Consider the following 27,238-nt stretch of genomic DNA (forward strand, 5'->3'; position numbering starts at 1 on the left):
GAAAAGCAGGGACACTGGTGGACATGGAGAAATTATTGTTTCTCTTCCCAAGTGGCTCTACAAAAAAAAAAGATTACACAAGGATGCCTTTCTTATGTGGTCCATTTTTCCTCAGATGATGTTGGGAAACCATGGGGCACATTTACTTACCTGTCCAGAGGAGTTCACAGAAAGTGCATTGTCTATCTATAATACACTGTGCCGCAATTCACTAAGATCGTGCGCCCGATATTGTACATGTGTAGTTTCCCCGCTCAGGTCCGACAGAGTTCACCTTCTTCTTTGAGGTACATGTAAGTGTTTGATCTTGCAACACAATACCTGTCAAATACCTGTCATGGCCGTGCAATCCCCAAAAATGTTGGAAAGTCTGACGAAAGTGCGTCCACGGACCCTTAGTAAATAAGCCCCTATGTGTTTTGTATTTGCAATTGATCAATGAATGCTATAAAAAAATGGATGCAAGAATATTGCAAAACAGGAACCATAGCTCCAGTGTAACCAGTACCATTTGCCATAAGACAGGGATGTGGAACATCCTGGAAAATTAATTTTTATACAATTTATTGCAAATTTTTAAATTTCTTTGTAAAGGGACCTGATCTGTCTGCCATGAAAATTCTTCTTAAAGTCAAACACTTCACCAACCATATTAGCCCAAGGCTCTGCTCCAGATTCCTCAGCAATGCCCAAAGGCTCTACAACCCACAGAACTTCTCAGATTATGAAGATCTCAAGAGGAATTACAAATTGGATTTCCCAGAACACTTCAACTTTGCAAGTGACATCTTAGACAAATGGACGGCGGCTAAAAAGGTAATAATCTGTTATCACTGTGTGATATAATGATGATATAGTAGTAATATATAATATTTCCCAGGATGGCAGTAAGAAGCCCAGCCCTGCTCTGTGGTGGATAAATGGGGAAGGGAAGGAGGTGAAATGGAGCTTTGATGAGTTGGGATTTCACTCCCGGAAAGTGGCGAATGTTCTCTCTGATGCTTGTGACCTGAAACCAGGAGACAGAGTTATGGTGATTCTTCCTCGGATATCTGAGTGGTGGCTGCTTAGTGTTGCATGTATTAGAGCAGGTAAGTAGACCTAAAGGGAACCTGTCACCGGGTTGATGCTTAGCATCATAACCGCACAACACATGATTTAACATGAATGTACAACCAAGTCATTCTATTAAACAATCTTAGATTGAACACAAGTCTCTTCTGCTGCAAATTTGTCTTAAAGGTAATCCCTCTCTATTTGTCAAGTGGAATTTTTTTAGCAAATATTATGATAAAATTGGATGGGACGTGAACCTAGGATCCCAATACTGCAAGGCTGTGGTGCTAGCCAATGAGCCACTGTGGAACCCATTAGGATGTAGTTATACACAGTCTGGGGTGCAACAGCCATGTGACAAGTTGAGTCTCTTGCCTCAGGCAGCACCACTAGCAGCAAGATGGGGGCAGCATCAGGGGTTTAGTCACCAGCTACAAAGCAGGAGCTGTCACTTAAAAGCATTATCTATGCACATCCAATGTCAGCATGGATGTAAGACACTTCATGGAATACCCACTTATTAAAAAGTAACCTGATATATTACTACGGGATGGGGCAAAGGAGGGCACAATTGTATAGCTTACCTCAGGCAGCAGAAAATTTAGGTTCACCCCTATACACAGTTGGAATACTTACAACATGAAACAACTAAAAAGACTGCTAGGTTACGATTACAGAGTTCTCAGATTAGGCAATAACTATCTGGGATAGTAGCCAACAAATGACACTCCCTTTGGCACTTGCGACCCCACATGCACTCTGGCTTCTGGACCTTTTTTGCTGATACCTGTTCCACCTGCAAATATTTGAGACACCACAAAAATGAAAAACAGTACAAAACTATTGCCTGCATGTATTTCAGTATACAAGTTTTAACATTAACAAAATATTTGAAGCATTTTTTTCTTTTTTTTTTTTTTAACTGTATTTATTTAGAGTTCTTCCAATTTTATAAGAGAACAAGACCCCAACATAGGGTCATCAATACAAACATTGGGTCTGGGACCCACAGAAGACAGGGAGAGAGGGGCAGGGAAAGGAAGGGGTAAGGAAGAAAAAGGAAGGGAGAGGTTATATCAGGTCACTAGGTTCCATTTAATTCAGAATGGCAACTCCAGTTCTCTCCAGCAGTTAGCGGGATCCTTTTCCAGCTTAAAGGACGAAATCCATAAAGTATGGGCTGGTAGAATAGGGGGTGGAAACATATAATATAATTAACACAAAACAAAACCAAAGAATCATGGCAGTTGCTCATCATCTCATCCCCGGAGGCTACGCCCCCCACCCCAGCCCAAACATGGTGTATTATAAGAGGTTACCACATTCATGTGCTAGGTTACAAACACTAACATTCCTGATCCAATTCAAGTTCTACTGGGGCATGTCCCACAAGCTGTTGTTTCTGGTACCGCACTGTAATTGCTTCACAAAGCAATTTCTGATATGTCGTCTCATCTCTGGTGACAGCACGCTGATAAAACTTTCTCAGGTGGTGAAAAAAGACTTTACTCGCTTTTCCCTACTCAGGCTTCTATCCAATCCATACGCATTGTATACGTGAGCTTCTCTAAAAACAGTCTGAAAGGGGGCGCTGTGGGGCTGAGCCAGGTCTAGAGGGTGCATTTACAACCCGCTGTTGCCACTGCCGTCAAATTTCTCTGGCACCCTTTGGTACAATGTTGACTTTCTGTATCTACATACCCAAAGATACCCAACAGCGGATCTCTAGGGACATAAGTTGTAAGATATTTAGTTGTAAAGGCTATAATTGTTTACCAGAAAGGCTGGAAAACCGGGCATGCCCACATACAACGATAAAGGCTGACTCCCTCCTCCTGACAGGGAGGGCATGCTGTTGTGTCTTATCTACCCATATGACATCCTCTGGTCAGAGTTATATAGGAGCGATTTTCTCCTGTAGTTCTGTAATTGTAAGAATTTGTTTGTCAGTATCATGTAGCAGCTGTGCCAGGGTGCGACTTCCAGCCCTAAACCATGTATAGAAATCGCGGTGTGAGTGACCATGAAGCATTTTTTCTGTCCTGTATTCTGCTCTTTTTCCTGTGGTGAGCAGGGTATCTGAAAGCCTTCAGAACACAGTCCACACTAGATAAGGAAACTAATAATAAACTCCTTCCACACCATCAGCATGGGGCAGATTTACTTACCCGGTCCTGTCGCAATCCAGCGGCGCGTTCTCTGACGAGGATTCGGGTCTCCCGGCGATTCACTAAGGTCGTGCGCCCGATGTCCACCAGGTGTCGCTGCGGCGAGGTCTGCTGGAGTTCACCATCCTATTCCTGGTGCATGTGAGTGTGTGTCAAGCGACACTTTTTTTTTTTTTTAAATAGTGCGATTTTTCCGAATCCGTAGGGTTTTCCGACTGCCACACCCCCGTTTTTCATTGCATGCAAGCCGGCGCCGATGCGACACAATCCGATCACGTGCGCCAAAAACCCAGGGCATTTCGGCTCAAAAAACACGGACGAAAAACGTGATTCAGACCCAGAGTAAATGTGCCCCAATATTTGACTTGATAATTCTTCTCTGAAGAGATTAAATTATCCACGAACTATCTTTTAAGGAATGAAGTAATTAGACACTTTATAAGGTTCCTTTATCTCTCTGCTGTCAGTGGTTTCACACAAACCATAAGGAAGGAAGAGGAAAAAGGACACAGGAACATTTTCAGTAATAAAGTATATTAAGATGTCCACTATTATAATCTGCACTATTGATTTATGCAATTTTGTAGTAAGTTTAGTTACACTTTAAATACAGTTCTGACAAAAATCCAATTCTATATAAGACACACGACACGGAACCAACAATATAATGTCAGATAATAAGCAACAGACATGAGAATAAGGGATTGAAATAATGGAGAGTCAAAGTCCACATGATTTATTTAATCATGGTGGCTCAGTGGTTAGCATTAGTCTTGCAGTGCTAAGGTCCTGGGTTCCAGTCCCATCCAGGTCAACATCTGTAAAGGGTTTGTATGTTCTCTCTGTGTTTGCGTGGGTTTCCTCTGGGTCCTCTGGTTTCCTCCCACACTCCAAAACATACTGGTAGGTGATTAGATTGTGAGCCCCATTGGGACAGGGACCAATTTGGCAAGTTCTGTTCAGTGCTGCGTAATCTGTGTGCACTATATAAATAAAGAATTATCATTATCATGACATACACACTAAAAGGTAAAGTGGAAGTGAGGGGCATCAATCTCTTCATCCATGCCTACACTCTTATTTATCAGGATACTTGCTCTGGGTCTCAGTTGGTTAGATAAGAGATTTCTCACATTGGCTCAGATTTATTGATAGTAAAAAATAGTATAAGTAAGTTTGCCTCACTGGTGTGCAGAGTGCACCTGATTAATGAAAACCGGTACACATGCTTCATTAATCTGGTGCACGCCCTAATTGCGTAAACTGAGTGTTGTGCCGTGCAAAAAATGCACTGGAACACCCCAGTATTGTGTTATGGCAGACACAGTGAAGCCGCAACACAATACTGGCAAACACTTCATAAATACATGAGCAAAAACTTTGCACATGAATGATAAATCTGGGCCATTGTCTCTGGGGCTGGCATATAAGTCCTACAGATAAAGTTTCTTAGTAGAAGTTACACGAATTAGCTAATTTCCCTAATGACACTCTAGAAAGTATGTGCTCCGGAAGGAATACATTAATCTGTAGGTAGTTACCCCTGTAGGTAGTTTAGCCAATTTAAGAGACTTCAAAAATTACTATGGATTTTAGCCAAACCAGTGTCTCCTCTTAAATGGAAGAACACCAATCTGTAGACAGATTTCCTTGGTTGTTCTCACATTTATTTACAGAGCAAGGCATTTGGATGGGAAAGCTGGCATTACAGAATATTTTTTTACCTAGGGGCTTCCAGATGCACCTACACTTGTCAAAGAATCTCTTCTCTTCTGAAGTAAAATATAACAATTATCATGGCTAGAGATCTATATAACTTTTCCATCATTTACTTCTAAGGTTTAGTTATAATTCCTGGGACAACACAACTTACAGCAAAGGATATACTACACCGGCTACAAAAATCAGAAGCAAAGTGCATCATCACTAGCCAAGAACTGGCCCCCGCTATAGACTCCATCTCCAACCAGGCTCCATTACTGAAAACCAAAATGACTGTGACTGGAAAGAGAGAAGGATGGCTGAGCTTTCAGGACCTGTACACGTATGTCCCAATATAATCAGAAATAAAACAGTGATTGATTTTATAATGAAATTTCATAAAGTTAATGTGCTTGTATTTAAGGGCGGCTGGTGACAACCACACATGTGTTAGGACAAAGAGTATGGATCCAATGATAATTTACTTCACTAGTGGGACAACAGGGTTTCCAAAAATGGTAGAACACAGTCACTGCAGTTATGGACTTGGACACACTATAACTGGAAGGTAAGTAAATTATACCTGCCAATTCTCCTGGAAGTGGGTAAGTCTCCGAGACTATGCAGTGTCTCGCACCCATGCTGACATCAGGTGCGAAGAGACACTACTTCTTTGTAGCAGATAACTGCACCCCCCCCATGCTGCCCCTCTGGGTGCAGGTGGTGTTACCTGAAGCATTGGTCTTAACTTGGCTTATGGTTGGTGCACCCATGCCCATTGCTTCTACCTAACAGACCTTTAATTCCCCCAAATCATAACATACCTATTTTGTTCTTACAGGTATTGGCTGGATTTATCTCCTTGTGATGTGTTTTGGAATGTATCAGACCCGGGTTGGGCAAAGTCAGGATGGTGTTCTATTTTTTCTCCATGGATTCAAGGTTCATGTGTGTTTGCTCACTACATGCCTCGATTTGACCCAATTGTAGTCTTGGAAGTAAGCAACGACTATGTATTATGTATGGCATAAAAGATCAACGCTAGTAAATGAATGTTAATTTCTGTATGTTATTTTGTAAGTAAGTAAAGGCACCTGCAAATAGTGTGTGTACAGATCCAACTTTTAAGAAACATGCTAGTCGGTGGTTGTACATAGTTTTTGGTGACATTGCCCTCCTTGGCATGTCTTATTCATATTGATGGCTTATACACAGGATCAGAGATCAGTTGCTAGTTCTTCAAGTTGTTTAGAACAACCTTCCTATCAAATTTCTTCAAAAGCTGTGTGCAGTTATACCTGGTGACATTTTATTTTTTCTCTCTTCTTAGACATTGTCCAACTACCCGATCACTGCATTCTGTGGCTCTACAACCACGTATCGTATGCTATTGTTATGTGACCCTTCACGGTGAGTACAAATCATACCACCTACTGAATTATCTGGAAACCTGCGAATATGTCACCATGAATGTCATTTTTAGCTGGTGACAGATTCCAGTGTATGCTATGCTGATTTTGTCAGCATTATGCATCCTTTCAGTAGTTTAAATAAGTTTAATTCACATTGCCTGGCTCCCTGCCAGCAGCATATGTTGAGTCCCAGGGTAGGGTGGGATGGCAGCTTCAGCCTATATGTCTCTTCTCCCCCACACTATCCCTCTCCCTTTCTTTCATATCCATTGAACAGGCAGGAGAAAGAAGGGGATGACGTGGAGAGAAAGACTGCATTAGGAGACACAGGCACACACAGGCTGCAGCTGCCCCCCTCCAGGACTCTCCACACACTGCTGGCAGGGAGCCAGGTAATGTGAATTAAACTTCTATAAAATACTGAGCTGATTCAGAATACTGTCAAAGGCATTTTTAAAATCAGAATAACGTAGACTATTGGAACATGTCACCTGCTAAGAATGACATTAAATGGAACTTTTTAAGAATATTAACTGGAAAATCTGTAGAGATTTCTCCATGGACCCTCGTAAGAAATGGAATACTATGTCACTTGTGTGACTGAAGCAGGAGCTTGCAAGTGCATCCCATTTAATGCATATGGGGCAAAGATATAAAAGTACAGTGCTTTACTACTATCTAGCCATACACTCTCTTAGATTTTAAATGGAGCAGTAATATGCATGCATTATTATCACCCGCTGATTGCATAGGTGACAGATGTTGTTCCTAGGCTAATCCCTTTAACAGCATCACAGTAATAATTTATACTTATTATTATTCATTCTCTTGGTGCATGTGAATAGGCAGCTCAGGCCACACGCACAGTTAAAGTTGATTGTTTTTTTTAAGGTGAGATACCGTATATAACTGCCTGTATATCTAGCCTGCCAAAACCCTGTCCCCCCAGTATATAGCCTTCCGGCCTCCTGCCCCCCCCCCAGTATATAGCCAGCCAACCTCCTGCCCCCCCAGTATATAGCCAGGCAGCCCATACCCTCAAGTATATAGCATGCCAGCCCCCTGCCCCAACCAGTATAAAGCCTGCCAGCCCTCTGCTCCCTAGTATATAGCCAGCCATCCCATGCCCCCATTACATAGCCAGCCAGGCCGCCCATATACCCCAATATATAGCCAGCCAGTCAATATCCCCCAGTATATAGCCAGTGAGCCGTGAGCCCATGCTCCCAGTATATAGCAAACCAGACCATGCCCCTGAGTATATAGCCAGCCAGTCTATGTCCTCCAGTATATAACCAGCCAATGCCCACAGTGTATAGCCACCCCATGCCCCCCAGAATATATACCCATCACATAAAAAAATAAACTCAGTACTCCCATTTCTAATGGCCACTGCAGGTCCTCTTCCTGATTCCTGTGGATGGGCGGCAACAGGTCTATGTGCGCTGGCCGAGCACACACTATGTAGCGACCGGTCCATGTGTAACAGTCTACCGGACAGGTAGCGTTACCAACTTTATATGCTTCCAATGCTCTCCAGATGTAGGGGGAGTATGGCCCACTAATCCTGCAATCTTTGTAGTTCCATAAGAAGTTGTCTTTAAGAATATGTCCTTTGCCTTTAACATGATATATTCATTCCATAGTAATATTGCCATCTTCATGTCTATATCTAGATTTGCTATTGCAGCTAAATTACACCTACCTGGGAAGGAAATGTTTACATTCTGACCAATAGGATCTCATGTTTATAATTCCATATTGTAAGAAGGTTGGACAATGGAACTTTCCATCCCTCAACAGAATGTAACAAACCCCCTTGAGGCTGGAAAGTTCTAGGTCTTTTCTGTAAGTGCTGAGGAGCAGAACACATCTCTACACTTGGCCTGCAGATACCAGCCCTGCTCCGTGACTCTACCTTGAAGAGCCGGCCATGGAGCACTGCTATGGCAGCTCCTTATCTCTCCAGCCTGAAACTACCTAAACCAGGCAGTGAGCACCCTTTGCAGAATCCAACCAGTGTTTTTTGGCCAGGACCAGTTAGACTGTTACCTTGGCCTGTTGCCTCTGTCAGGTTGGTGTTCTGGAATAAAGGAACCTTGAGTTGATGTTTCACATCCCTTGCCTCAGTGTGATACATGGAAGCCGTGTAACATCACAGGCCTCCCCTCTACCATCTACCTGGGGATCCTCACACATACATATATCAGGAGTGCCCCAGGGAGAAATGTTCCCACGTGGTCGCCCTCCTTCTTGTAATCCACCTGATGGACACCTGCCCAGCTTGGACGAGCCCTGTTCCACCTGTACCAAGCGACCGTGACCCAGTGAAGTGCTAGGCCACGCTCAACCCAGCCACTCCGGTACCAGGGGAATCCAGCGTCCCCCAAGCCCAAAAGGTCAGGCCTTGGCAGAGGATGTTGCATGTGCCTTTGCGCACAGACCTGTTGTTGCACACCCACAGTAATAAAGAAGAGGACATGCAGGGGGGCATCAGAAAGGTGAGTACTGAGGTTTTTTTTGTAGACTCTAGTACAAGCCAAGTTTGTGTTTTCCAGCACATCTTTTGTATGCTAATACCACAGTGATTATGGTGAAATTATATTTATACATAGTGGATGTATTTTTATACAGCTACAGACTTAAAAGTCTCCGGCAATGTAGTAGTGGTGGTGAACCTTTCAACCCTCAAGTGATGGAGCAATGGAAGGTGAAGACAGGGCTGGACATTTATGAAGGCTACGGTCAAACAGAGACGGTAGGTTGTAGGAGAACAAAACTTTATTACTTATGGCCAAAAAGATATGTACATTACCTGTGGAGATTGCCTTTGTAGACCACTTTTACAAGCATACAGTCTTAAAGGCTGGATTCTGGGTAAGGAATATGCAAATAAGTTTTCTAGGGTGGGCAATGGAAATATTTGCCAGCAGGTCTACCTTAAATAATGCTGCTTTACTGAAACCAATGTCTGACTTTCAAGAAGACTAGTAACATGTGGGATGATAGCTCAGAAAGGAAAACATATTTGCATATTCTTAACTTGAACCCAAGCACGGTCACATGTTCAAATTAAGAATATTTAAGATGGTATAATTATGCTAACTTTGTTTTCTTTTATCTCAAAAAATCTTAAAGGTAATCTTTCAGAAGTTGTTTTCACATTCACCACAAGGGTTAGAAATTGTGCCTGGGGACATGCTCTCATATATATTACATGCTCTTATGTGATATTTCTACATCTAACTGCTCCACAGACTTTACCAACTACTATGAGAAAAAAATGGTTGATTACTACAGCAGTCATTCAGAGGGGAAATGCTGTGGAGTAGCTCAGTTGAGAGATCTCACAATATTGGGTTGCCATCTCTGCAGTCCAGCTACAATCCTGGAATATAAATCCAATTTTCACAGTCCTGCTGCCACTAACAGCACACGAAATGTTACAATTATGCATCTCTCCAGGGATAGTAACTAGCACAAGTCTTCAGATATACATAGTCAAAACTGCTCACAGATCCCTTTGAAAGCGACCCTCCACGTCCACGGTTTTAGTATCCTCCATGCACAGGGTGGATGAAATGCTGTTGGTTGTCCTTCTGTAGATGATACAGGTAGTGTACTAGTAGATTTTTTTTTGACCCACCCTGTGATCCACTATTGGTATTAAGTTGCCTTCTTATAGATCATTATAAGTCTAAGACCCTATCATAGCTGTATTGTACCTATTCCATAGGGACATAATACTGACCGAATTCAAGCCTTATGGTAAATGCCAAGTAAATGGACATTGCTTACTACATCTGTTATCATCTAGGTCCTGGTCTGTGGAACATTTAAAGGAATGGAAATCAAACCTGGCTCCATGGGAAAGGCCTCTCCAAGCTACGACGTCCAGGTACCTCTACCTATACAAATATTCAGAGCACTGTCTGCTAAATTTCACTTTAAATAATGTAAGACTGTAATGTCTACATGCAATACGTTATACTAACATACTGTAATTTACACTTTAGATTGTTGATGCTGATGGTAACACATTACCCCCAAATCAGGAAGGTGATATTGGAATCCGTATAGCACCACAAAGACCTTTTTATCTTTTTACCCGATACACGGTAAGGGAAACGGAATGAGACATTTCTGCTTTCTTAACCACATTTTATGGTTTTGATGACTCTGACAATAAAAATGAATCAATTTTATAAATACAATAAACAACAATATGGTACCCTATGCTTGCAAAAACAATAATCAACCAAGAAAAAGGGGAACAGCGCAAGGAGGAAAAAGGTTAAAAGATCCAAAAAACCGCCACGTTTCAAACAAAATACAATAAATCCTCCGCCTCTACGTTCACCTATTCTACAGAACAAAAGACTGTAATGGAAAAGCAACGTGGTATCTTTCCGATCTAAAAGATCAGTACTCACGGATACGGAGACTGGGGCAGATTTACTTACCCGGTCCGTTCACGATCCAGCGGCGTGTTCTCTGCGGTGGATTCGGGTCCGGCCGGTATTCATCAAGGTAGTTCCTCCGACGTCCACCAGGTGGCGCTGCTGCGCTGAAAAGCATCTGAACGCACTCAAGTTCACCGGGCTGGACCAAGTGAAGGTAAGCGCGTCTCAAGCGACACTTTTATTGTTTTAAATGCGGCGGTTTTTCCGAATCCGTCGGGTTTTCGATCGGCCATGCCCCCCCCAATTTCCGTCGCGTGCATGCTGGCGCCGATGCGCCACAATCCGATCGCGTGCGCAAAAATCCCGGGGCAATACAGGGAACATCGGCGCAAATCGGAAATATTAGGGTAACACGTCGGGAAAACGCGAATCGGGCCCTTAGTAAATGACCCCCAGTGTCTTTATTCTTAGCTTTAGTTCAAAGTCCTCGGTCTTCTATAATTAGAAGGGCATTGAAGTCCCCTTATGATGTTGGTGCTTCGGCGCGGTGTCTCTCCTAAGCGTCTCGGAGGCGATCGGTAGCTTCTGTGCTGCTGCTTATTCCTCCCACCAGGAAACTCGTTCCTCCACACTCGTTCCGCTCTCTTTTTCTCCTCTCCTATTTGCCACTCAAAATGAGAAGAAAGGACACACGATGGTGCAGTATGTTCCCAGTTGGTTAAAAACTTTTTTATTGGAAATACTTACAAAGATCGAAAAATAAAAAGGCCTTATGTATAAAAACACGCTCGGTAACGTATACCCGACTCTTCCGGGCTTCTTCCGGGGCTCTTTTTTCTCATTTTGAGTGGCAAATAGGAGAGGAGACAAGGAGAGCGGAACGAGTGTGGAGGAACGAGTTTCCGGGCGGGAGGAATAGGCAGCAGCACAGAAGCTACCGATCGCCTCCGAGACGCTTAGGAGAGACACCGCGCCGAAGCACCAACATCATAAGGGGACTTCAATGCTCTTCTAATTATAGAAGACCGAGGACTTTGAACTAAAGCTAAGAATAAAGACAGTCTCCGTATCCGTGAGTACCGATCTTTTAGATCGGAAAGATACCACGTTGCTTTTCCATTACAGCCTTTTATTCCGTAGAATAGGTGAACGTAGAGGCGGAGGATTTATTGTATTCAATTTTATAAATAGTTAGTGACACGTTTTGCTTTACTTTCTATGACATTGAAGAAGTACAAATAATTCAGTGTACGAGACAGTAGCTGGGCGCTTTTATAACAATTACATTTGGTGACATTGCTTTTGACCAAATACTCAGACCTGAAATACTTACAGAATCCAATTGGTAAATCAGGTGAAATATAGAATGTAACTTTTACTAAGTATGTAATAAAATTGTAATAATAAAGGTGTTGACAATGATATATTTGGAAAGGTTCACTGCAGCAGTTAAAAAGTTTTCACATATGCAAGGTAACAGCAATATGTAAAGAAAGGTAAGTACAATAAGTGAACGAGTGCCTACCTTAAAGAGAACCCGTCATGCAAAATAACCCCCCTAAACTAAATATATTTTCATAAACTGCCATTGGAGAGCATTGCCTCTATCCCTTCATTGTCCCTCTACATGCCTGTAAACCTAAGCAATGAGGTCCTAAAGCTGTATGCAAATGACCTGTGAAATGTCCAATGAGTCATTAGCATATTCAAGCTGTCCACTCTATTCATGAGTGGGAGGCACAGCCACACCCCCAGTGCATGACTGACAGTCTATATAATGATATGAGGCTGTATAATGATGTGCTTCCTGGTGCTGGCGCCCCCTGCAGCCTGTGTGTGCATGTGTGTGTGTTTAGGAGAGATACAGCAGCTCCAGGCAGCCATGTTACAGCAGAACATGTCAGATTCATGTGTAGCTGATGTCTGTGTCTCTCACCTGTATATTAGGAGGATGCAGCATGTCAGCAGATGCAGCACACACTAGCCATGCTTTACTATACATTACACACAGACATGAGCAGGGGGAGGAGAGGGGAGGGGTAACAGGGGTGACATCACTGCCTCTGACCATGTGACCAGCCTCATTTACATGATAAAGAATAGATGATTTTACAATGAATAATGTATGAAATAACTAGATAAAGGCTGGGATGGGATCCTTGTGAGCTGCTCCAACAGGTAGAGGTGACAGGACAAGTGACACAGACCTGATGACAGGTGTCCTTTAAAGGACATCTCCTACCAGATTATTAGTGGTAGACTGTTCTACAACGTATGCTCGTTACCTCCAGGGGACGATGCAAACATCTCCAGCATTATCTAGGGAGCCCATAATCCCGAGAAAACAAGGTTTTAAAAATATGTAAATCCTCCACCCTTAATTATGCACACCCCGCCTTTCATTAATATTCACCCCCTCCATCCAGACACGGTGATGACCTTGTGCAGCCCACGGCTTACCAGTGCAGCTGCGCAAGGGATAATTTCTCAAGCAAGCGGACAGAGGCGGAGAATATTAATGAACCTTAACTTGTGGTCTGCTAAAGAAATGAAGAGGGATCCAACATTATTTATGTTTGGATGTGGCTAACGTCAGCGTGTTCAAGATCAGTAGAAGTGCAATTCGTTGTAAGGTATAATGTCGAGGCTTTTAGATCTGATAGTTCAGGTGGGTATAATAACCCCAGGACCAGGGTTACTCTCCCTGATAATGCCCTGTCACAGTGAGTCTAGAACGCCCTAGTGGCCTCAACTTGGAGCCATATTCCTAAGCGACTACCACCCCAACAGGAACCTGTCCCTGAAAACAACTGATCCTAATGCAACCTATTGTGAATGGTTGTCTCAGTTTTGTTGTTTAGGAAACAGAGCCTACTACACCTATAACAACTCCCTTCCTGTATGGATGATAGCAGCGTATAAAACTTTGTACAAAAAAACAAAAAACCATCTGCTGTAAACCATCTATTAACAACAGGGTGACCCAGAGATAACAGCCTCATCCCAAAGAGGAGACTTCTACCTTACTGGAGACCGAGCCACCAGAGATGAAGATGGCTATTTCTGGTTTGTTGGAAGATCAGATGACGTTATTTCATCTTCTGGGTAAATAAGTCCTTCAGGTACAGATAATGTCATGTCTTAAAACTGAGCAAAAACAAACTCAATCGAGTATATCAATATTCCAGTAACTTTAACCTCTAAATTACACAAGTACTACCAAATAAGTCTTGTTTGTGTTGTAGGGCCTAATTCATATAACTAAATGCACGATAATCCTTGCTTTTTATGTTTTGGACCACATACATGTAGAGTTTTGGACACACTGTAAAATGAGATGTATAGGAGGCTTTCTACACTATAAATGATTCTATTTTTATCTTTTTTTAGATATCGGATTGGACCCTTTGAAATCGAGAGTGCCTTGTTGGAGCACCCCGCTGTTGTAGAGTCTGCAGTGGTGAGCAGTCCTGACCCAATCCGAGGAGAGGTAACCTTAAGCTTGTTTTGTCTGTAATTTTGTAATATAATCCGTTAGGACACAATCAGGGACGAGCTCATTAAGACTTATATAGAGTCCATAGGATGTTTGGTTCAATGCACAGGCTTCACTGTGCATTGGACCAAATATGTTAATGTATTACGCTGCTCACTGCAATGTGGCATGACTCAATAGAAGTGATCCAAGCAAACTGCAAGGTGCAGGGAGAAACCACATCAGAACCAGAGGGATGTACTATACAATATTTATACTAATTGTATAGTATACATTCTATACATTGTATAGTATACAGCCAGGGCAAACATATAAACCGGTTGTCTAAAAGTTGGGTGTTCTTAAGTAGGGGACTGCCTGTAGTGTGATTAAAATCTCAGAAAATTACAGTGGACGTCTTCTTCTGGTGATTCGGGAATGGTGTGGCATTCTTGAATCCCTTCTTCCTCTTTTGTCCATGCCTACAAATCTTCAACTTCAAACCTTGACGGTAGATCCAGTCTGCAGCCCCCTACCATAAATCCACTACCGATAAGTTAAGTCTTGAACACAACTGAATAAGTACATCTAAATCAAGTGTGCTATTACCTACCTATTATACTACCCAATACTACTGCTCTTATTCTGTATATATGAGCACTGCACAGTACTACCTTTCATAACCAGGGCCGGTTTTAGACAAAGTAGGGCCCCAAAATAAAAAACTATTTTATGAACAGTCATAACATTTAATAATAATAACATTTTGTAGTTACACACAGTAGTATGGTAAGACAATGAGGCCCATTTACTTACCCGGTCCATTCGTAATCCCGCGGCGTGTTGGCTGACGTGGATTCGCGTCCTGCCTGGATTCACTAAGGTTGTGCGCTCGATATCCAGCAGGTGTCGCTGCTATGCCGAGGTCCGCCGGAGTTCACCATCTTCTTCCTGGTGCATGTAAGTGAGTGTCAAGCAACACAATTTTTTATTAAATACCACGGTTTTTGCGAATCCGTCGGGTTTTCCGACGGCCACGCCGCCCCCGATTTCCGTCGCATGTAAGTCGGTGCCAATGCGACACAATCCGATCTTGTGCGCCAAAACCCGGGGCAACTCTGCTCAAAACGTCGCAAATCCGAAATAATCGAGAAAACCCGACGGAATCGCGCCCAAAGGACCCTAAGTAAATAAGCCCCTGTAGGCGGCTGTAGGATAATTTTATAGGAGATAGACAGGATGATAGGGAGATTGATGATAGAAGATAAATATGAAAGATAATATAGATTTATAGATGCAGAAATATAAAGTACATTATATGTAGATAGATAGATAAAACATAGATATGAGAGATATATACAGTAGAAGAGAGATAGAAGATCGATAGATGGATAGATAATAGATAGGTACCGTAGATAATAAAAAAAAAACTGATAAATGCTTAGGTAGACAGATATATAGATAGGATATAGACATATTATAGGAGATAGATAACAGATAGATGATAGATATATAGACAGGAGATACATGATAAACATCTTCACCCGGTCATTCAACCAAGGGGTATTGAAGGAGCAATATATCCTCTGCCCACAAAATTCCACATGCAGGGCGCCCTTTAGGACAGGGGGCCCTGGGTGAATGCCTAGTGAGCAGCCCCTAAGACTGGCCCTGCTCTTATCCTGTTATAATAAGACACCGCACAGTACTACTCTTATCCTGTATATTTGGACTAAGTAAGTGTCATCCTTTAGCAAGTTCTTAAAAAGCTAAATGATTTTTCATTTTTGCATACAGTGTGTAAGTAGACTTTAAGAATATTAAAGTGTCATATGTTACTGCACAGGTGGTCAAAGCCTTTGTGGTCCTGTCCCCTACATACACTGGACACGACCAGGAGGCACTAACTAAAGAACTACAAGAACATGTCCAGAAAGTCACAGCCCCTTACAAATACCCGAGAAAGGTCTGTATCCTCATAATACAACCAGCTTCTCACAATAATCTGCTAGAACTTGTAGTAACATATTCCTGTGTTTTCAATACTGATAGATAGAATTTGTGGAAGAACTGCCCAAGACAGTCAGCGGGAAGATCCGGAGGAATGAACTGAGAAACAAGGAATGGGGGAAAGCCTAAAGACCACAGTAGTATAGATAGTATAGACATTACAAGAATTCAAAGCAGTAGTATCTTTATGAATCAAAGATCTACAAGAAGGACATGTGACCTTAATATCTGTAATTTACTCATCCTGACCTGTGATGTGCATCCTAAGCTCACCTCAGCTAACCCTGCTTGCTTTCCATTTCTATTGCTTTGCACTAACATTATATTGATCTTTTGCAGCTACTATGTTATGCTTGTCATGTCTTTTCACATTTGTTCTATTTGTGCTATTAAAAATAACTTTGTTTAAAATAAATGTGAATTGTCAGACAATGGATTTTGGGGATTTTCATGGATTATGAAATGTTAGAAATCCGTCAATACACAATAGCTGGCTTCTGTACTCATGACAAGCTTAAAAATAAGGAATAGTAATACAAGTAGTCCCCCGGTTACGTACAAGATTGGTTCTGCAGGTTTGTTCTTAAGTTGAATTTGTTTGTAAGTCGGAACTGTATACTTTATTTTTGTAACCACAGTCAAATTTTTTTTGGTCTCTGTGACAATTGGATTTAAAAAATGTCTGGTTGTCATAAGAACCAGGAATAACAATAAACCGTAATTAAGGACACCTTTGATAACCATTATAGCTTCTCATTGTAGCCTGGGGCTAAAGTACAGTAAATTACCAAAATCCAGAGGTTCGTTTGTAACTAGGGGTCGTCTGTAAGTCAGGTGTTTTTAAGTAGGGGACTGCCTGTATAAGACTGTGATAGATACTTGTAGCCAGAATTTTAGCAGATCCTACTTCGTCACCTCATTCTTTTATGGTCAATAAACATTTATTGAAACGTACAAAACACATTATACATTGTACAAAGCTTATTGCTTGGACAATCCAGTAAAAACAGTAATAAGTCATTAATAAAGAATTATAGAACATTATTGTACGTACATAATGGCTTGATACATTAAGTCGCATCTCTGAGTAGTGTGCCGTACCAAGCATAAGAATACATACATTTGAATGGATAACTTGTAGCAAACAAATTGAGATTATTCATCAAGACTAAATAACAATACATTAGACAAACACATCCACATTCATACAAGCATTCATACAACAGTTGAATTAAAGATATGCCGAGTCCCGTACTACATCAGGCTCAGCATGAGTAATAGGTATAGGTTATAGTGAGACTAATAGTTTTAAAAGATAATGATCTGCGCAGACACTCAAGGAGTAACCCCAGATGAGATCCAGGTAGCAAGAGCAGGAGAGTCCTTGAAGGTCGCCCATGAGGTCCATGTAGAATAAAACACTGCCACTCTACCCTCATCTATTGCCTTAAGCTCTTCCATCCTTTGAATGTGAGATAAAGCTGTCACCCAGTCAGATCTCGAGGGAGGTGTGGTCGATCTCCAAAGTCTGGGGATGATCTGGCGTGTGGCCACTATAAAGTGTCGTAATAAACCTTTTTTGATTTTGGAAATGGAGCCAGGCAGTGCCGAGAGCAGGGCCTGTTCCGGAGTGAAGGTTAGATTAGATTTAGTTAGTGCGTTATACAGACTATTGACATCGTGCCAGAGGGGAGTTATTAAAGGGCAGTTCCACCATATATGTAACATTGTACCTATCTCAGACTCACATCTCCAACATTGATTTGATACTTGCGGGTAGATTTGACTTAGTCTAACCGGAGTTCGATACCAGCAGGATAGAATTTTAAAATTGAGTTCTTCAATTCTGCACGAAGAGGACAGGGTGTGCGTCAGTGTGTATACTGTGTTCCACTGTTCTTCCGTCAGCTCCTTACCAATAGCAGTTTCCCAGGCCCTAGCGTAATACGGTCTTGTATCCCCAGTCTCCTTTGCCAGAAAAACGCCATACAGAAGAGAGATGGTATGGGTAAGAGGGGTCTTAGTAAGGCAGAGTTCCTCGAAGGTTGTGAGAGTAGAGGTTAGTGTGGAAGTTGGTGCTAGTGTGGAAATGAAATCTCTTAGCTGGAGATATTTAAGCCAATGGCCTGGTCGGGTTCCCATGCTCACCTCAGCTAATGGGCGGATTCCATCTTCGGACATCACATCCCTGATTCTAGGCAGGGTTTCCTGGCCTAAACCTAGAAAGGAGCTAACTCGATTCCCCGGTTCAAACTGGGGATTTCCCAAAAGGGGGGTCATAGGACCCGGAACAGAAATCACTCTCAGTGTGATTGCGAACTTCCTCCATATCCGTAGCACTCTCTGCATTACAAAAGAGAGCGGGAGAGACTGGAGTGCGACAGATTGGGGAAGCCAAAAGAAGCCCAACGCATGGGGGGAAGAAAGCTCTAGTTCCGATCGCACCCAAATCTTGCTCTCTCTATGATGGAAGAGATCTAGAATGCACGCCCCCACAGTGGCTCTATGGTAGGTGACAAAATCCGGCAATCCCACCCCACCTGAATGTTTCGGTCTTGTTAACAGGCTCCTTCGTATGCGAGGAGGAGAGTCTCGCCATATGAATTGGCGAGATAGCTTGTGAAGCGTCGCAAAAAAAATACGGGGAATGTCCATGGGTACCGTTTGAAACAAGTACAATAACCTGGGAAGAATGTCCATTTTTAGAACATTAATTCTTCCAAACCAAGACAGGGTCAATCCCCTCCACTTATTTAGATCAGCAATGATGGATTTTAGGAGCGGTTCATAATTGAGAGCATATAAGCTAGATAGGTCTGAAGGAATTTGTACCCCCAAGTATTTAATGGAGCCATTAGTCAATTTAAAGGAGAAGTTCGAGGTCAAATGCTCTATTTCTGTCTGAGGGAGGGATATGTTTATTAGTTCTGATTTTTGTAAGTTAACCTTGAAATTACTTAGTCCACTAAAAATGTCGAATTCCTTCAGTATGGAGGGGAGGGAGATTCGTGGATTGGTCACGTACAATAGTAGGTCATCCGCAAAAAGGGACATTTTGTGGTGGATGTGTCCAACCTGGAGACCCTTTATATTAGGATTATTCCTTAGTGCTATGGCCAACGACTCCATCACAAGTATGTACAAGAAGGGCGATAAGGGGCATCCCTGTCTAGTCCCATTTGAAATTGGGAATGGTAAGGACAAGGACCCATTCACTTTTACTCTCGCAGAAGACCTATGATATAAGGCCAAGATTTTCTCTCTCATACCTGGACCAAGGCCAATGGAGCGTAGCGTGGCTTGCAGAAACCCCCAATGTACCCGATCAAACGCTTTTTCTGCGTCTATAGAAAGCAGGCACATAGGAGTGTCAGAGGATTTTGCCCTTTCAATCAGGGAGATTGTCTTAATGGTGTTGTCCTTGGCCTCCCTCCCCGGGACGAAGCCAACCTGTTCCTGGTGTATCAGTGCTGGGATATATGGTTGGAGCCGCAAGGCCAACATTTTTGAATATATTTTGGTATCCACATTCAGCAAGGAGATTGGCCTAAAATTCCCGCAATGTGTTTGGTCCTTCCCTGGTTTAGGAATGACAGTAATATAAGCTTGTAAAGCCTGGTTTGGGAAGGGGCATCTCTCCGAGACCGAATTAAAGGCCTTAGTTAAGAGGGGTATCAATTCAGACTTGCATGCTTTGTAAAATCTGGCGGTGAAGCCATCGGGGCCCGGGCTCTTCCCCGTTTTGAGATTTTTAATGACTAGAGCCACCTCTTCGTCTGAGAAATTATTCTCTAGGGTCTCTGCCTCCGAGGCCGATATTTTTGGAAGCGAGTTTGCATCCAAGTACTCCTCCATCGAGGGTGCACCTGGGTGGGAAGGGCTAGACCCAGCATTATCTAAGTTGTAAAGAGTGGAGTAAAACTTGGAGAACTCGTCTAGTATCTGATACTCCTTATGAACCACTCCTTTAGTCGGGGAGTTGATGGAGAAGATGTGTGTGATTGGTGCGCGAGGATGTATGGCTTTTGCTAGCCAAGCACCACACTTGTCCCCATATTCAAAAAAGCCTTTGTGCATGCGTTCTCTCGCGCATCTATATTTCTGATCTAAAATGGAAAGGATCTCCTGTCTTAGCAGGGATATTTCAGTCTTCAAAAGCTCTGAAGGGGTGGATTTGTTAACACATTCCTTATCCGCCAAGGAGCTCAGAGCTGTTTTGAGTTTAAATGCTCTCTCTCGTTTCAATCTGGACCCATGAGACATAAAAATGGTTCTTATTTTCTGTTTAGTTGCTTCCCAGACCAGAATGGGGGGGGATGTTTCTGAGGTGACCTCGTCTACCGCAGCCCGGATGGCCAACTTAACCTCCTCCGCGCATACGGAATCGTCTAAAAGATGATCATTTAGGCGCCATGAACCCTTACGTACCGGGCCAGGAGATCCATCCAGAGAGCCAAAAACAGGGGCATGGTCTGACCACACAAAGGTATCTATTGAGCACCTAGGGAGCATGTCAAGTAGCCTATGTGAGATGAATATGTGGTCGAGTCTATGATAGGTGTTATGTGCCAGAGAGTGATAGCTATATTCTTTGACAGAAGGATGTAGTGTACGCCACATGTCTACCAAGTGCAGAGCCCTAAGCTCGGTCTTCAATCTGCGTCTCTTGGCAAAGGAGACAGAGGACTTACCCGTGGTAGTGTCTAGGTCTACGTCCATTACCATGTTAAAGTCTCCACCCAAGATGATGTCTGAACCATCTGCGAAGTCCGACAGCAAGCGAAGCTACACCAAAGGATGTCTGGTTAGAATTTGGAAAATATGCATTAGCGACAGTGAAAACAAATCCTCTCAAGTTGATCTTCAGAAACATATATCTACCCTCTGGATCAAATTTAGAGTCTAGCAGTGTGAATTGTAGGGACTTGTGGAAAGCTACTGAGACCCCCCCAGCCTTCCGCTCTGGGTTCGGGCAATGGTACCACTTGGAATATAAATTTGTCGGGCACGTGGGTACAGCATTAGCTACAAAATGAGTTTCCTGAAAGAGGGCTATCAGTATTTTCTGTTTAAGTCGATACAGAATTTGGCCTCTTTTTGCTTGTGCATTAAGACCTTTCACATTGAAGGAGCAGAATGCCAATCTCAAGCTGCTCATAATGATATTGTACGATGTAACCTGGGGAGGGATCCCCTTAGACAAATAAGTAAGCCCAGCAAGAGAGCAGTAGAATAAAGGGGATAAGCAAAGAAACAACACTCAAACCGCAATCGTTCTAAGACAATACACAGAGACAAAGAATAGATAGGACACAAGAAAAGACAAATTACAAATAATAGAATAACCAATTTTAAATTGGGTTACAGTGTAATTACACGCGTATCTTAAATTATACGCGGAAACCCCTGGGGGGAAGCGTCCAACTAGGAGGGAGACACACAGATCCTGTAGATCCCTCTTGGAAGCTGTTTCTGATTTAACTGGCTGAAACACAAACTGACAACGTATCCAACACAAATAGGCATTTGGACCCATTAAGAGGACATACAAAGGCAACTAAATTCGTATGAACAAATCGGTTGATCCCCCCATGGCTATAACATGACAGGTGAAATACAGCAGATAGATTACCACATTTCCCCACTTTTCCAATCGAGTGATAAGGAGAGTGAGTTATAACCATGGTAGGTAAATAATAAACAGGTTTTGAGAGACCCAATTACCGATCCTCTTGCGGGCGAACAAATCTCTGCATTTGCGGAGCTTGATGTGGAGGAGCCGCGCGATCTCCTTGGCCCCTTCGACCTCCTCGCCGCGGAGGTCTAGCCGGGAGCGGCGGAGGTGGGGCATTGCCTCCAAGGCCCTCTGGAATGGGGAGCCTTGGCCATTCAGTAATGGCCGGAGCGGGAAAACCCAAAGCTGCGGACAGACCCGGGACATCCACCGGATGTTGCAGGGTGTATCTCCTATCTGCATGGCGAATCTGTAGTCGGAATGGGAACCCCCAAGAGTATGGGATGTTTCTTTTTCTCAATTCCTCCAGGAATGGTTTTAGGGCTTTACGTTTAAGCAAAGTGAGACGAGATAGGTCTGGGAGTAATTGTATTCGTGTACCCCTGTACACAACCTCTCCAGCTTCTCTAGCTTTGGACATAATGGCGTCCTTTATTTGATATTTATGTACTCTGCAGATGACATCCCTCGGTGGGTCCCGAGCAGCGGGCTTGGCTTGCAAGGATCGGTGTGCTCTGTCCAGTTCCAGATGCGTCTCTGCCGGGACCTCCAGTAAGGAGTTGAAGATTAGCTGTAAAGTATTGTGTAGACTGGAGTTATCCACTGTTTCAGGCAGGCCACGAATTCTAATGTTATTGCGGCGGCCCCTGTTTTCCGTGTCATCCAGTTGATCTGCCAGAAATTGGAGCTGGAATGTATGCGTAGCTAACATAGTCTCGTGGGTCTCCACACGATTGATAAGGGTAGAAGTACTGTCTTCCACAGTGGACACTCTGGCAGCAACTCTCTGGACATCCTCTCGCACCACTCCCAATTCCGCGGCATACGACTGCTCCAATCTGGCCACGTAACTTTCCATGTCCTCCCTAGTAGGGATAGATCGGAGATGTGTGCGAAGAGCTCGTAATTCTGCTAGAGCCCCCATCTCCTGTGCCAACATGCCTGATGAATATTCTTGTGCTAGCAACATGCGCTGCCGCTGAGGTGAGAGAGAAGAACTATCTGAGTATGGAGACATGACAGGATTCATTCCCACAGATCCCTGCGGTCCACTAGGTGGAAGAGAAGAAGAGGTCAGCATGGCTGCTGGAGATCCCCGGGTCGGCGTGGAGGGCCAGTCCCCCTCCTGTGATGACCAGAGAACTGGTGAGTGAGGGTGCTCGTGGGGATCTGCCCACTGTGCGGGCATGGATGGGTCTGCTGTGATATTGGGCGCCCCACATTCAGATCTCCCCACCCTGGGCGCAGCATTCTCCCCTGGGCTATGGTATGGGTGGGCACATGAGGTGGATGGTTGTGAGACCCCCAGGGGCTGTGTAATTTTTAGTGAATGAGCCCCCAGATCGTTATGGGAGAAAGGGCTCTTCTTTGCGGCTCCCACATTTGAGCTCTTTTGTGTCAGGGGTGCCAGCACCTGACAACCAGGTTGGATCCCTGCGTCAGGGGCCACTTCCAACCCCGGTCCAACCAGATCAGCCGGCTGCTGCGGGAGTGCCTCCAGGCAAGTCTTAGCGCCGCAGCCCGCACGTGCCTGCGCGCTCTGCAGTTGCGAGCTCCCAGACTCGGCCACCGAATCTCCGGGAGTACAATCTCCCATCCCGCCTCCCGTCTCCTTCTCTCTTACCGCTGTATCGGCGGTTGGTTCAGGGTCCTCCGGCATCTGCCGCCGCTCCCCGCCACTCCGCGGCGCGGGGCCAGGAGAGGAGCGCGCCGCCATCTTGGGAGCTTCCTCCGGTATGGATTCCCTCGCGCGCACTGACGCCTGGTGGCTGTTCCGATCCGAGGGTCCGGACCTTTCCTTCCCTCTGGTCGCCGACGCTGGTTGTTCTACCGCCCGTCCATCCAGGGGTGAGCATGAGGCTCCGTTCGGAGAGGGTCTGGCCGCCATTCCGGCACCTCGTGGAGTGGATGATGAGGTCTGCACCGGTGTAAGAAACTTCCCTATCCCCTTCGTTGCCTTTCTCGTTAGAGGAGTGCAAGGGGCCTTGGAGTCTGTACGTTTCTTGGGTCCCATTTGGATGCAATTGGGGTGTTGGATCGTGATGATACACAGCTTCTCTCGAGGTTAAAGCAGGAGCTAGCACAAGGCACGTCTGGTCACCGCCATAGCTAGGCCACGCCCCCCCTTACCTCATTCTTTTACTATTTGTTTTCTTTTGGGTTCAGTCCTAGATTTGGTTTTTAATCTAATTTTAGGCCAAATTACGCTCAATGCTTATGTTCTTCTGTGACAAGACATACAGTATTTTTCTGTCCAGCTACTTTACCTATCCCTCTAGTCGCTCATTATAGTCTGCCAGAAAAAAAAGTGCAATTCTTAAAGTATAATAAAATAAAACATTTCCAACATCAATGTAACCTTCAGTTTTTTTTTCTTATAAAATCTCGCCTCAGGCGGCAGAATGCGGATCCCTGTAAAGGGCGGCAAAATTCGCTGCTCTAAAGTGGGCGATTCGGGCGCCTGTTAACGCCCAAATCGCCCACCAGCTAAATAAATCGTGTCAGTCTCTTTAAGACACAGGCGCGATTTATATGCGGAGCGACACAGCGCCTTTCCGGCTGCTGCGTCGCTCCGTTCTGAGCAGTGACACAGGCGTCATGACGTCACACTTCCTGTGTCACTGTGCGGAGCTGCGGCTCACTGAAGAGCCGCGTGAAGACCGGAGCTGCGCGCCGAGGGAGCAGCTGCCTACAGGTGAGTATATATTTTATTATTTTTAATGCATTTTCATTAATTCTATGTGGCTAATAAGGGGGAGTGGGGAGATGTCATGTAATTGTGGGCGGGGGGAAGTACTGTATATTTTATATCGGGCCATAATTGTTTTAGACTGGGGGGGGGGTTATATATTTTATATGGGGGCCATAATTATTTTATACTGGGGGGGGTGTTTATATTATATGGGGCCATAATTGTTCTATACTGGGGGGTGCTGTGTACATTATATGTGGCCATACTTGTTTTATACTGTTGGGGGGGGGGGGGTGTATATATTATATGGGGCCAGAATTGTTGTATACTGTGTGTGTGGGGAGGGGGTGCTGTATATATTATATGGGACAAGAATTGTTTTATACTGGGGGGGTACTGTATATATTATATGGGGCCATAATTGTTTTATACTATGGGGGATGCAGTATATATTAAATGGGCCCAGAGTCATTTTTACTGGGGCGGGGGATGCTCTATATATTATATGGGGACAGATTCGTCTTTTCCTGGGGGGTGGGGGGTTATATATTTATATGGGGTCAGATTTCAGCTGGGGGGTACAGTATATTGCTAATCTGGGGGGCTGTATATGGGGTACAGTATATTACTAAGCTGAGGGGCTGTATATGGGGTACAGTATATTACTAAGTTGGGGGGCTGTATATGGGGTACAGTATATTACTAAGCTGGGGGCTGTATATGGGATACAGTACATTACTAATCTGGTGGGCTGTATATGGGGTACAGTATATTACTAAGCTGGGGGGCTGTGTATGGGGTACGGTATATTACTAAGCTGGGGGGGCTGTATATGGGATACAGTATATTACTACGCTGGGGGGCTGTATATGGGGTACAGTATATTACTAAGCTGGGGGGATGTATATGGGGTACAGTATATTACTTAGCTGGGGGGATGTATATGGGGTACAGTATATTACTAAGCTGGGGGGCTGTATATGGGGTACAGTATATTAGCTGGGAGGGGGTTGTATATGGGGTACAGTATATTACTAGGCTGCGGGGCTGTATATGGGATACAGTATATTACTAAGCTGAGGGGCTGTATATGGGGTACAGTATATTACTAAGTTGGTGGGATGTATATGGGGTACAGTATATTACTAAGCAGGGGGCTGTATATGGGGTACAGTATATTACTAAGCTGGGGGGCTGTATATGGGATACAGTATATTACTAAGCTGGGGGGCTGTATATGGGATACAGTATATTACTACGCTGGGGGGCTGTATATGGGGTACAGTATATTACTAAGCTGGGGGGATGTATATGGGGTACAGTATATTACTAAACTGGGGGGGGCTGTATATGGGATACAGTATATTACTAAGCTGGGGGGGCTGTATATGGGATACAGTATATTACTAAGCTGGGGGGCTCTATATGGGATACAGTATATTACTAAGCTGGGGGGATGTATATGGGATACAGTATATTACTAAGCTGGGGGGCTGTATATGGGATACAGTATATTACTAAGCTGGGGGGCTGTATATGGGGTACAGTATATTAGCTGGGAGGGGGTTGTATATGGGGTACAGTATATTACTAGGCTGCGGGGCTGTATATGGGATACAGTATATTACTAAGCTGAGGGGCTGTATATGGGGTACAGTATATTACTAAGTTGGTGGGATGTATATGGGGTACAGTATATTACTAAGCAGGGGGCTGTATATGGGGTACAGTATATTACTAAGCTGGGGGGCTGTATATGGGATACAGTATATTACTAAGCTGGGGGGCTGTATATGGGACAGTTCTGGTTATATTTGTTATGCTCACTGTTGTCTGTCTGTCTATGTCTTTGTGGTATGAAAGGATGAATGCTTGGTTGCTCATGTCTCCTTCCCCACACCCCTTTCCCTTCCGCTAAGATGTCTTCACTTAAGGTAATGAGTTGGAATGTGAGGGGACTCAACTCCAAATTCAAGAGGGCTCTGATGTTAGACGTCATTAAGCGTCAGGCCCCTCACATTGTATGTATCCAAGAGACACACCTTACGGGTCAGAAGGTCCTCTCTCTGAAGCGGGCCTGGGTGGCTAGAGGTTATCATTCCTCCTACTCTGTCTACGCCAGGGGAGTATCCATACTCATATCCAAAGCGCTTCCCATAGAGGTCATACAGGTAGCACCGGATCACTTTGGCCGGTACGTAGTCATACATTGTGCCTTGTGGGGCTTTACTTTCACTATAGTGTCGGTCTATGTCCCACCTCCCTTTGACCCAGCTGTATTGCACCTAATCTCCAGTAAACTTGCTTCTATGCCTCCTAGTCCGATCCTCTGCATTGGTGACTTCAATGCAGTCCCTAATCCCTCCCTGGATCGCACAAGCGGCCTAGACACAGGCTCGGTCCGTCTGAATGAGTGGCTCACTTCTCTAGACCTCGCCGATGTTTGGCGTTGTAAGCACCCTCAAGAGAGAGAATATTCATTCTATTCCTCTGTGCACAAGAGCTTCTCTCGGATTGATCTGGCCTTTGTCTCCCCTGATATGATGCAGCACGTTGATCAAGTATCCTATTGCCCGCGCAGTGCATC

The 27,238-nt window shown here is 44.0% G+C and overlaps 1 protein-coding gene across 3 annotated transcripts in view; it reads left to right on the forward strand.

The window, feature by feature from the left end:
- Positions 1-599: 599 nt before the first annotated feature.
- Positions 600-27,238, forward strand: part of LOC140075052 (acyl-coenzyme A synthetase ACSM3, mitochondrial-like) — a 71,683-nt gene continuing 45,044 nt past the window's right edge. Inside the window, exons 1-13 of one of the 3 annotated variants that reach the window (XM_072120523.1) lie at positions 600-816; positions 881-1,091; positions 5,064-5,268; positions 5,350-5,493; positions 5,767-5,923; positions 6,256-6,335; positions 8,972-9,095; positions 10,155-10,235; positions 10,354-10,455; positions 13,718-13,845; positions 14,131-14,230; positions 16,062-16,181; positions 16,268-16,758. In XM_072120523.1, the coding sequence (XP_071976624.1) occupies positions 613-816; positions 881-1,091; positions 5,064-5,268; positions 5,350-5,493; positions 5,767-5,923; positions 6,256-6,335; positions 8,972-9,095; positions 10,155-10,235; positions 10,354-10,455; positions 13,718-13,845; positions 14,131-14,230; positions 16,062-16,181; positions 16,268-16,354 (1,743 nt within the window). In that variant the 5' untranslated portion in view covers positions 600-612 and the 3' untranslated portion in view covers positions 16,355-16,758. Of the gene's footprint in view, positions 817-880; positions 1,092-5,063; positions 5,269-5,349; positions 5,494-5,766; positions 5,924-6,255; positions 6,336-8,971; positions 9,096-10,154; positions 10,236-10,353; positions 10,456-13,717; positions 13,863-14,130; positions 14,231-16,061; positions 16,182-16,267; positions 16,759-27,238 lie in introns of those variants that run through there. The other 2 variants (XM_072120525.1, XM_072120524.1) reach the window with 2 other exon arrangements.

Source organism: Engystomops pustulosus, chromosome 8 (assembly GCF_040894005.1).
Source record: "Engystomops pustulosus chromosome 8, aEngPut4.maternal, whole genome shotgun sequence".
Taxonomy (NCBI): Eukaryota; Metazoa; Chordata; class Amphibia; order Anura; family Leptodactylidae; genus Engystomops; species Engystomops pustulosus.